Source organism: Pararge aegeria, chromosome 10, assembly GCF_905163445.1.
Source record: "Pararge aegeria chromosome 10, ilParAegt1.1, whole genome shotgun sequence".
Lineage (NCBI taxonomy): Eukaryota > Metazoa > Arthropoda > Insecta > Lepidoptera > Nymphalidae > Pararge > Pararge aegeria.
This window is the reverse complement of record NC_053189.1, coordinates 5,538,934-5,551,943: the sequence shown is the minus strand read 5'-3', so window position 1 is coordinate 5,551,943 and position 13,010 is coordinate 5,538,934. Positions and strand designations below refer to the sequence as shown.

Genomic DNA, 13,010 nt, shown 5'->3' with positions numbered 1-13,010 from the left:
CACGGTATGATTAGTATGCCGGAGCTGTTTGTCTGTCCGTAGCAAAATAAGTAGGCACACAACTCAGCGCACACGTACACGATGACATTCAAACTTGACCGTGTCCAAAACAACAATATATCCGATATAAATTAACGACCATCACAAGTTAAACAACAATTGTTACTTATATTATGTAAAATTGGAATTTTCACAACGCGCTGAAGGAGAAGTCATAGATTAGTCATAAATCGAACGGATACTACAGTCCTTTCCCGTTTACAAAAGGCGGTTTATGTGGTGCTATACCAACTTTTGTCCAGCGATTTGTCAATTTTTGACGAATCTATTTAAGGGAAGGGTTTGAGGAGGTTGAGATAAATCTCACGACATTTCCCTATAAGGGGTTGACAAAAAGGCACCAAATTCAAGTAATAATAAATGGAGTCAAGTAGACAAGATAATCCATAAATAACTTGCTCTTAAGCATGGCCTGATCGATTTTGAGATAGCTTTACTACAGGTACCTACGACCCGGCTTTATTTCTTGTCTATTTGCATTAATAGGTCAAAAATTACCTGAAAAAATTATTAAAAAAGCATAATATTATACTCCATCTCACACATTTCTGTTTCTTTCGCAGGCGAAATGCAAATGTCACAAATTTATGTCTTTTTCTAGTAAGTCGATTGATTATATCTTTCTTTTATTAATTAATCTAACGTGAGATTTATCGAAATGCGTATTTTATGATTCTAATTCAAAAATAGTTTGTTGCAACGTCATAAAACACATTTATTGCATAACAGCGAGGAATGACATGGTGGCTTCAAAGCAACCGGCTCCGCTTTCAGCTCTCCCAAGATAAACTGATAAATGTTTAATTATACATTGTCGTTGATGGAAAAGAACAACTGCTATGTTTCTTGCCTGATTCTTCTCGGCGGAATCTATCTTCCCTATGTCTTTATATATATATTTCTTGTGTGCATGTGTATGTCACTGAACTCCTCCTAAACGGCTGGACCGAATTGAATGAATTTTTTGGTATGCGTTTGGGTGGCACTGGAGTCCGCTAGTAATACCTGTATAATCCTTTTGAATTTGAGAAAAAAGAGACATTATTCGTATTCTAGAATCAAAGCTATAATGCTGAAAATTCTGCTGCACAAAATTTTGACTAAACTGACAGGCCTATAAGTCTGAGGCCTAGAGGTCTTCGTACCTACGGTGAAAATTGTTTAAATACTATATATACTACTTTGAGAACTAAACTAAACTGACAAATAAGCTTGAATCTGGTGTGGTGGAACGCTCCAGATGTAGCTATAGTTACAATGTTATACTCAAAGCCGTACTACCAAGGCTTTTAGCGTTCCAGCACAATGGCCGTTTCATAAACTGCCCATAGCCTTTTCGTCAGAAACCATTATTTACTACCAGTACAAAAAACAATATTGATTGCAATTTAGATCGTAACGCATAGAAATATACGCTACATATTCTTTGACCTGTAAACAGCTATTAATATTTCAGGCATCTTGCGCAAAGCATAGTTATAAGTTAGAGAGGAACCATTGCAGTGTTTTTTATGAAAAATATTACTAAAATGGGTTCACTACGGTCGTGCGTGTTCTTACTCGTGATTTTTGTGCAGTTACAACATATCGCTGGAAAGGTTCGTTTCTAATTGGCTATTAAAATTATACTCTAATGCCCGCAATTAATAATCTACCTAATCCAAAATATTCAGATGACAGATTGAATAATTTATAAATGTCCTTTTCCTGCCGTGCCGTGTTGAAAGCAGATCAGAATACAGTTGTCACCACCCTTCTTCCCGCGGGTGTCGTATCGGAACGACTAAGGGAATATTACGGAGAACTGGCATCAGTATCCTCTGTGCTAGTACTACAATCTGCTGCGATCACCAACACATTATGAGCGAACTCATAATTTACGTCTTTTAGTTCAACAGTGGAATGTTCAGGTTAAGATCCTTTTCTTAATGTACCCTGAAGAAAAGGATCGCACTAATGAATTCAATTTGCCTTCTGAAGACCTTGGATAAGATAACTAAATTATTTTTAAGTTTAGGCGTTACCACGGACGTCAGTCAACAGCCGCTTTGTAAACTGAGCTCATTTTTGGGGTCGGACCTTAACATTTGGATAGGTTTTTCTGGTAAGAAATATCAGTGCCAGGAAGTTAGTCCCAGTAATTATCACCAACATGTGATGTTGTTGGAGTGATGTTGATGTTGTTGGGCACGAATTTTAAGCCCTCTCATGAGAGTGCATTGCCTTATGTGGGGCAGTATTAATCTGCTGAAAGCTGGGTGTCAACAAGTGTCGTAAAAATTTTATAAATCCTAAATCCGTGATTTTTCCAATCAAACCAGTGCAATAAAAACTATAATAAAATATAGAATCAGTTGCACATCAACTAAACGATTTCATAAAAAAAACTTTTTATTATAATGTACCAGAATCAGTTAATTTACGGCGCCATGACATAAGAATTTTGTGAGCCTTATCATTTTCATAGGCATTTTATTTTGACGGACAGACCGAAATACAAAAACATGAATAATAACTTGGTAACTTTTTGGTTTTGGTTAAACGTTAGTATAATAAAATCACTATAGAACCCAGAGTCGTACAGAGTTTGCGGCTCTAAAACTAGTATTAATAGGTCTATTTAACTTTGATGTAGGGTACCGTGGGTACAGAATAGGGTACAGACTCATCATCATATCAACCCATTACCGGCCAACTACAGGGTACGGATCTCCTCCCACAATGAGAAGGGGTTAAGGCCGTAGTCAATCGGGCTGGCCCAGTGCGGATTCTTGGACTCCAAATACCTTTGAGAACATTATGGAGAACTCAGGCACGCAGGTTACCTCACGATGTTTTCCTTCACCGTTGAAGCAAGTGATATTTTAATTACTTAAAACCCACATAACTTAGAAAAGTTAGAGGTGCGTGCTGGTATTCGAACTCCCCGCGAAAATGATGTCGAGCTCGTACCCACTTGGCTATCACTGCTACAGAATTCTAAAATTATAATAAAGTAGAATCTCACAGAAGGAATCGCATTGATCTCATGAAAATTATACCTTCCACAGCCACTATTTTTCACCGACTTATTTTGCGACTACATGTGCGATGACGACGACGTGTCAACAACTACGACCGCAAGCAATGAGGACGATGACTGGGACATATTCGGGCTCTGCACGTGCGGCACTCGAAGACCACCAGGCGTCAGGCGAGGCCAAGGATTCCCCGCAAACATCAATATGAGACTACGTAAGTGGCAGACTGAGACGTATAAACCTCAACACAACACGCTTCAAGGATCAACGCTTTCCTGCTGCCTGCATCTGACCCTTATTCCAACAACTAAGTTTTAAGATCCAAGTCTTAAGATGTTGGGCGTTTCGCGATAATAACATTGACTAAAACACTTACGGTCGACTCAGCGCTCCTCATGGCGGTAATCACGTGAGCAAGGTATTTTGATACTTTTTCCTTTTCAGTTTTCACTAGATTATCATCATGTGAAATAGTAATGTCAACTATTATCGGATCAGATCTATTAAAACTAACTATTATCGGATCGGATAGCAATATATCAGGTCATTGGCTGCAATATGTGACAATCGGTCGATCCCAGTATGATCCCAGATGAACTTCTATTTACAAGTAATGATGCCGGGTTATACACAGTACTGGAGGTTACTATACTATTGATGAATTTCTTAATTACAAGGTTGCCTGGAAGCAAGCCGCTCCGCTTTCATCCCAAACAAGATAGAACGATTGTTAAATTTTAAAATGATCTCGGAAAAGAGCTTCCGCTGAGTTTCTTTTCGGCGTCTTCTCAGTAGAAGTTCTGCCTTCCAAACCGTCGTAGATTATTTTTAAACAGACATACTTGACGTTTCAAAAGTGCTTATAACTACTACTTGAAATAAATGAATTTTGAATTTTAATTTTAGAAGATGAAAGACAGATTCTGCCTTAAAAAGCCAGCAAGATTAAGAGAGGCTTGCGAGATTATTTTTGTTTCTAATTTGATCGAGAAATTGACAAAAAATAAATGCGCAAAGGCGGTCTTATCGCTTACAGTTATCGCCTCTAGACAACCAACCCTCAAATAAAAAAACTGTTTAGTAACTCCGAGTTTTCGAATAAGTCTCATAGCTAGAAACTATGTTTTGAGAACCAGACATCAGCACTGTCCGAAAAGGAATTCAGGACGAATAGATTTATACTAAGGTACCTAGGTACATACGTATTATATTTATTAATGCATTATTAAATTTATGCATCTTTCAAGGTTGAGTGGTACTTAGAGAAAACGAAGCATTAAGTTTACCGTAACAGAAAAACAAAAGTACCCAGGTGTACCAACTTAGGTACTAAAATAGAACACTAATTGCGAGCGCAAGCGTTGTACTTGACCCGTTGCTATTTTATTTAGAGTGGCATTTTTTCTTGGTACTTTAATGCTATTTGTATGAGAAATAGAGCACCTTCTATTTTTTAAGTGCGTCTGCATAATAGAAATTTCTCATTATTATTTATAATAGCGATATATATCATGCAAATCATCATTCATTTTTTAATCTCACGCATATATATATATAATTGATAAATATATATGTGAAACATGTTTATGTGAATAAAACGGTGGTAGCCTTGTGGCTAGGATTTCGCATGTATCTTTGACTTTTCCAAGTTATGTGCGTCTTAAGCAATTACAAAAAATCTTGTTTTAATGTTAAAGGAAATAATCTTGAGGAAATGCAGGTTTCCTCAAGATGATTTTGCCTGAGAGCTGTCCATAATGTTCTCAAAGGCGTGTAAGGTCCACCAAAATTACACACCGTTGGCTCAGTGTGGTGGACTATTGGTTAGCCCTCTAACCGGAGCATTCTTAGGAGATCTTGACTTTACAATCTATAATTGTTAAGTCTTAACAATAATTGTTAAGTCTTAACAATAATTGTTAAGTCTTAACAATAATTGTTAAGTCTTAACAATTATTCATTGTAAGAAAGGATGTTCCGCTTTCCGAGCGAAACGGATGTAGAGGGTACATTGTCGAAGATCTGTTTGGTGTGGAGTATAAAGATAAATGAAATTATAAACTACACCATACAGATTCTCCTACTCTTAGCGAAGCATAGCAAATTAAGCTTAATTTTCATAATATATCATTGAATTCCGCAATGTAAGGCCAGCTTATATCCAAAGTTCTCTATGGTTTTTTGTTGTTTACTTCCAGCGCCATCAGCCAACGGCATGAACTTCAGCATGAACAACGCCAACGGTGCGTGGAACTTCCAATTGGACGCTGGGCCGAACGGCCCCAACGGTCCTTTCAGCGTTGTACCTATTGGAGGACCCACCATAATTCCCGCAGGAGCAGGCGGTTCGACCACAGCTGCCACCATCACCACCACTTCCACCACTGCTAAAGCATAATTAATTAACAGAGATAAAAGAGCCCAGAATAATTCATAGTTCTAGTAATCAGAGCCATTATAGAGTTAGCTGATATCATTAGTTCTTCCTAAAGATTTGTTTTTAGTGTTTACACTATAATTGTAGAAGCTTTTGATTACGCATCTCTCTGGCTTTTTTGACTAAATATGTGTTCTCTTACCCTAATTTGCATTTTTATTATCAGTCTAAGAAAATTTTACCTCCATCTCATTTGTAGTTTCGATTCAAAAAGGCTTATATTTCAATGACATAAATTAAACGGGAGATTAGACCTACATGGCTTTTTGTAATATATTTTTTTTTATCAAGTGTCTATACTTTTTTCTTTAGCTTCATTGAATCGTCGAATATGCCACATAATATCCTCGCTTTTAAAAATTTACATATAAAAATCTACTGAACAAGGATCCTTTTTAAGATTTTTCTGCACTTTTAAGGTCTCGTGCCAATTCTGTCCACTTTAGCACTTCAGTTCCTTTCCTAGCGTCCGAATTATCTACACCACTCACTGATACTTTAGCTTTGAACTCTATAAATTATACTTATTCACCTGATTCTTTTAAAGCTGTTAATCGTTACTGTTAATGTTTACTTTAAAGGTAAATAATCTCTATTCTATTATTGGCTCATTAAGATTAAGTTTACTTGTATCATTTTCTAATTCTATTTGGCTGGTGCAATTTATTAAACCTTGTAATTCATGCTAGATGATTTTATCTCTCGTTTTACGTTTTTTTTCTGCTCGTCTATTTTTTTCTTTCTCGATTTATTTATTTTGTGCATCCATCCATTTTCATGTACTTACCTACCGACTTTGCATCGAGCATCAATGGCTCCTATTGAGTACACACTTTAGTGCGTGCGTATCTAAAATAAACAAGAATCGAATTGGCGAGCGTTCTTGAAAAGGGAAATTGCATATTGCAAGGGAGCACGGTTGGTGCGCAAATCTAGTAAATCTTCAGATATATATTACAGTGAAGGCCATTTCTCAGTAAATAAATACAGCTGAGTAGTTTTAAGTGGATTTATTTGTAAGAATTTAAATATAGTTGTACTTATAGCAAATTTTGAGTTTATTATAATTTTTTTTAATAAATTTATGATTATTTTGAGTATTTTTGTTTAAATAAACTAAATAATAAGATTTACGATACAGCCTAGCTATAACTTTCCTACAGCCAAACCTCTTTTAAGATATTAGCATATATATATATTTTTTTATTTTACATCTTGATAGTACAGCAGACCCACTTACACTAACTAGATAATAATAACAATAATAATAAAGCCTTTATTTCCAACTGTAAAACATGAACGCGGTATAGGTGCCATGCTTCGTGATATCATTTGATTATTATAGTTCAGTCGTTTTTGTCCAGAAAAAATCTTTTTATAGGGTTGTTTTCCAATTATATGCAATTTATAAGAGCCAAATGTCAACTGCTCGTAGCTTTCTACATAATATTGATTTTCCCGAAGGCGGTAATGTTTGAGGAGTTTTACCGGCACTTCACCATCAGCTCCGTCACAGTGACGAGAATAAATTGCTTACCTAACTATATACGATATCGAAGCGCTACTAGCGTAGTACCTATTATTGTAAAATTTCGGTGACCATCCTTGGTATTGACTAAATGATAAGTACTTATCGAAAGAAAACGTCCAAGTTCTATTAAAAATACTTAAATCGCTATAGGTGTCCCTATAATATTTGAAGAGTTCAAACGATTTTTCAAGGATCCCTCCAATTTATCTTTACCAACTTTTTGACGACCTGGGAATTTATAATTTCTGAATTTTCTCTGGTCTGGTCTGGTAGGAGGCTCTATTTTTCATTTTTTTATTTATTTATATCCTTAGTTTATAAGATATTTCACCTTTGGTCGTGGCTAGTTACCACCCTGCCTCAGTTGGCAGGGTGGCCACTAAGAGATTTAGTGTTCCGGTGCGATGTCGCGTAAAACCGATTAGGTGTATGACTACCATACTCCCTAACCGGTTAGCCCGCTACCATTTTAGACTGCATCTCACCACCAGGTAAGATTGCAGTCGAGGGCTAACTTGTAGTGGAATAAAACTTGGAGTGGAAGAAACACAAAAATGGGTGTAAATTTGGCGAAGTAGTCGCTTACGAAATATATATATATAAATCCAGTTGAATTAAAAACCTCCCACATTTTTAAGTCGGTTGAAAAATACAATTTACTTACCCTAAAGTATTTGCAATAAAAATATTTTAAGTCATTTACTTGCGTGTAACAACATGCATGTTTTCCGGCAATGTTTTTATTTAAATTCCAATATTTAAAATACAATGTATTCACAACAATTTACATTTTAATTAGCTCTTAAACGCAAATGCGTAATAACTTTTGTCGCTGTTTACGCTGACCGCACATCTAACAAAGTGCGCCGTACGCGCCGAACTTAACGCATTGTTAGCTGGTATCTCTGATGCTAATATAGCATGTTTACTCTCAATCTCTTGGCGGTAAGGCTTTTTCCCGTATGGTGTTCTATCAACAGCCTACAAAAGTACAGCCAGTATCAATCCATCAATAGTCCATAACAGTCCGCTGCTGGACTCAAGACTTCTTCCATCGGTAGGGACTGCTCATAATCACCACGCGGGTTGGTGGTCGCAAAGGTAGTAATAGAACAGAGGACTATGCTGCCCGTTTTCCGTTAAGTATGTACCCTGAGTCGCCTCGTACGACACATGCAAAGAGGGGTGTTGACAACTGAATTTTGATTTTCCATCAGCAGTTATATTTTACTCTAGAGACCTCACGATACTTATCATGTAAAAAAAAAGGTATTTTCGATTCTTAACAGAATATTAGTCTATTTTACTTCCACAAAGTGTAAAAAAATTACGAAATAATGTTGACGGATGCGTAAGTACATTTCATAAGTAATCACCCTGTAAAAATATTAAATCAAAAGAAGCTTATTTATTTTTCCATACAAACGGATTAAAAACATTTTAAGTGTTTATTTATGACAACCCTATTGAAGATAAAATACTGGCACGCGCTTAGCACCTACGCTACGCGACGCCTGCCTAATAAAGTGACAAGAGTCACATGATTTTACTTTTGCATGTGATGTTAGGGCTGTATCTGATTTCGATCAGTAAAAACTATGGCAGTTGTTTACTTAAAGAATATAAGGTTTTAGGTTTCACAGATAGTCTCAGAGACAGTACATAATGTGCCTCTAAAGCCCGTGTAATATTATTTCGGTTTTCATTTAAATGTTGTATAAGACCTAAAGTTAGCGAGATAATATTAATACGCTTAGTAAATGGCTCATATATGAGCGATCAGCTTATATATAAAATATACACAACAAAAATGTATGTTCACATGATTTCCAGTGAGAGGATGTATTGGCCATTTAGAATATTAGATAGGATGCTTTACAAACATTTATTATAGTACTTATTTGGAATGTACAGAAAAAACCGGCTAAGTGAGAGTTGGCACACAAAGGGTTCCGTACCAAGGTGTAATATGAAACACTACATATAAAAATTATAAACACCGAGCAAAGAAGAAACGGTTTAGCTTAAATTTTCAACATATTTTTAAAATATGGGATAGATTTCTATTATATACAATGAACAATTTGCTATAAGCTGCAAAAACCAGGAAAATCTGTACGGTGCAATGTACTATCTACTCACTTCAATCTCTTTATTCCACACTAAATATCTTCCAAAATGCGCGTCTTTACACAGGTTTTTCTCAGACTGGAGCATCGTCAAGAGATGTTAACTTGCAAATGAGCAAGTCCATTGTAAAAGCAAAAAGCAATTATATCAATGTTATTTATAAAGCAGCGATAGAATAACAGATTCTGTAAAACTTTCCACTGTACCTATTGTGGTTCATAACTTAATAAGATACAGTCCAGACCGCTGGCATACAGAACCACGGACGGACATTGAGCGGAGGCTTAGTAATAGGGTCCTGTTGGCACCTTTCTGTACGGAACCCTAAAAATATTAAAGTTTTATTGAAAAAAGGATTATACTAACTTTTAACTAATTATGCTGGATATTACCTATATCCAATCATAACTGTAAGTATTTTTAATTATTTAGCGTATTATTATTAGAAACCTGTTAATAATAACACAAATATTAGTTAATGCACCGCCGATTATTACTGCGCCTGATAACTCAGATCTAAGATCTAAGATTTAAGATTTAACCAAGCCTTCACAAGAAATCAATAAATAAATCTAATCTAAAAACTTCTCATTGTATTCAAATTGGAGCCATCCTTGTCAACTGGGACAATTAAAAAGGGATAGCAATAATTTATTTAATCTTCGATCTGAAATTTCTTATTTAGATTAAATTAAGATGCGGAATAGTCACTACTTTAAACCAATTCATATTAATTTTCAGTTGCTTTGAATTGCCAGAGTGGTAGGAATATGTATTTCTCCTGACAATCTTGAGCATTAGAAACGAAAGACCTCAAATCAGTTTTTGGCTATGGATTTTTATTTTTCTATTTCAGGCCACATGAAACCTGTAATTAAAAGTTTATTTATAACAGTTTCATCAAATTATATGCAAGATCATTTGTGATGGGGGTACCAGGAAAACATCTTTAAATATTAGATACCTACAACCGAACGATTGACAACGATTTGAGAAATTACTAAAATTTATGTAACGAATATTTCAATTTTATTATTTTTGTCCCCCAGAGGTCGATGTTTTTCTATAGTGTCCTAAGACCGTTTACCAAGTGAAGCTAGTTAAAACACTAAAGTTAGTAAAATTTAATGAGATCTTTTCTGGCAATAAAAATTGACAAACTGAGAATCAACGCTTTTTTCGAAAGTGGATTTAAATAAATCTCATAGCATGTAATCTAAAAAGCGTAGATTAGCGTAGGTACTAGAGCTTAAGTTTTCCAGCACTTTGGCTACGAGCCAAAATGTTTTAAGTGTCAACGTTTTCTGGTTCATTCTCAACCGTATTCAGAAACATTACTATGAACTACCTTGTAGCACTGCTTAGATATCAAGTTTGTTCGGAATTTGCAGATTTTTCCACGAAGAAAGACCAAAATATTATTTTAGTACCTAGATCCATAATTATTTTATTATGAATCAAATTATAATAATAATTGAAAGTCGTTCTTGACATTAAATAATGTGTAGGTATATTATCAATGCCTTAGAAGCCTGAGGACTATAAAATGGGGACACCATGTCCTCATTTTATTAAGAATTAACCGAGTTTTCTGCCCGGAAATATAGCCAGTATTCTTGACACCACGCCACGCGTATAGGTACCTACTGGGACACCTACCTATAGGTACCTATCTTATATTTAAAAGTCTATCATATAATACTAGATATAAATTTTAAAACGCTAAATATTTTCGCATCGCAAGCAGAGGAAGAAATTATTCAGCTGTAAAACATTAATAGGGTGTTAATTTATGAACTGGCTCGATATTTTGTAACATTTAGGTAGGACATAAATGTAAATAGGTACATATAATAAACACGCAAACATAACAAACAAGTATAATTACCACACCTTCTATGAAGCATAACGATGTGCTCACATTACTTGTATCCTACAAACATAGGTACTATGTTCTATTTGACCTACATAAACAGTAATTTAATAATAATGTATGGATACTACTACCGAAGTATTTTTATAGTTGTAATTGTAGGACTAAACAGATGGAACACCTTATGGTAAATGAAAATGAGCATGGCTGTAGTAGTTCACGGGTGGGTCCTGTCTTACCCTACGTTTTGTGGGGTCGGAACAACATCTCCTTCTACAAACTTGAAGACTGGATCTTGTTGACGTCAAGGAATATTATTGTAAGTGGAATAACCGATACTTTTGGGTTCAATGGAGTAAGGTTGTACCTAATCCTCTTTCTATCGCAAAGTCAGTCTTCTGCCAAATCTAAACCTAACTACTTGCAGGCACAATGTTCCTTACGCCACAAAGCATAGGAAATCAGGCACTAATAGGAAAAGAAGGTTTGTTCTACTGTTTTTCTGGATGTAGCGCAGGCTTTTCACAAAGTATAGCACGAAGGCCATTATACGTAAACTACAATTGATTCTGAAAAAATCATTTGTAGAAGACAAATGATTTTTGCAGAAAATAAAAATTATAAAATCTGGAGTACAACAAGGAAGTGTATTAGGTCCGGTCCTTACCTATTATATAAGTCTGCGATATCCCAGTATCAGAAAGTAATATCATTACTACGTTCGCTGACGATACCGCAATCACAGGAGTTGGAGGTCTCGAAGAAGCAGTTGAATAGGTTCAATATGCTATTAACAAAGTCTACGATTGGACAACAAAATGGCGAATCAAGCGAACGAATCAAAATCGATGCATATAAATTTTACGAATATCATCCGAAAATTGAGTTTGTCCATGAAATAATAAAAGGTATGCCGAAGTTCACCAGCAAATTCTTCTCGAGCATGTTATTTAAGAGGCCTCAAAGCTTCTCAGTAACGAACATTAAGTGAGAAGGCTCAGAAGGAAAAACCCTTTGAGCTACTAAAGTGCAGTGACGGTTAGTGTAGTGTCAATCAGTGCAGTGAATAAAACTAGTGTACTAAGTAATAGACTCACGTGAATAAAGTGAACGTTAAATCTTAGTTAGAGTGTGCGAGTTAAGTCAATGTACTACATCTTAATTGTAACTATTTCCAAGTAGAAGGTTAAGTTAAGAAAAATACTCATAAATGAAGTTAATAGGCTAGATTTGATGCTTTATGGTAGAGAAAAAAAGCACTCTGTAAACATTATGAAGAACTTCTATGCATGGTTTCCTTACGATGTTTTGATAAGTAAGGTGCTTACCCCGAAGTTATAATCATGACATGAATGTTTAATGTGCGCTTATTTACTAGGACATCATGATAAGAATAATGCATCCTATTAATTATCCTTCTATTGCCATATCTACCTCTAGTCAAGTCTACTTCCATTATTCTTGCAACTCAACTAAGTAGTAGTAATTTTTTACAAGACCAAAAGTTTATCATATTAGGAATACTTACTACTTCTATTTTAAAATATTTGTACTCGCAAAAATACATGTGGAACTTTCCACCTAGGAATGATAAATATGGCAGTAGACTATAATCCATTTCTTAACTAAAATACTTACCATCAGAATGGTTGTAAATTCCATCCATGTGGACATACAAAAAACAATGAAACTTCTTTTGAGATGCATTGCACGAATAATGTCCTAAGCTTATAATCGGAATGCTTCAGTCTTTATATAAGTACAGACAGCAACAAAAAATAATAGGACACAAATTTATGAAATATAGTTGTAGTTAGCTAAAAGCTGTGTGTTCATTATTAAAAGGGAGAAAAATTGTCAATGCTAATAAGAGTCGCAATATTTTTGTTTAAATCTTAATAAAACAATATTTTAATTTAAGATATGAATGTTTTGAAACTATGTTATCTCTTGTAATAA

The 13,010-nt window shown here is 35.1% G+C and overlaps 1 protein-coding gene across 1 annotated transcript; it reads left to right on the top strand.

Annotated features, from left to right (window-relative positions):
- Positions 1 to 1,554: 1,554 nt before the first annotated feature.
- Positions 1,555 to 6,615, top strand: LOC120627146. The gene is made up of 3 exons (XM_039895015.1): positions 1,555 to 1,658; positions 3,111 to 3,294; positions 5,279 to 6,615. Exons 1-3 carry the CDS (start codon positions 1,572 to 1,574, stop codon positions 5,476 to 5,478), a joined length of 471 nt encoding a protein of 156 aa, XP_039750949.1. The 5' UTR covers positions 1,555 to 1,571; the 3' UTR covers positions 5,479 to 6,615.
- The last annotated feature ends 6,395 nt before the right edge of the window (positions 6,616 to 13,010 follow it).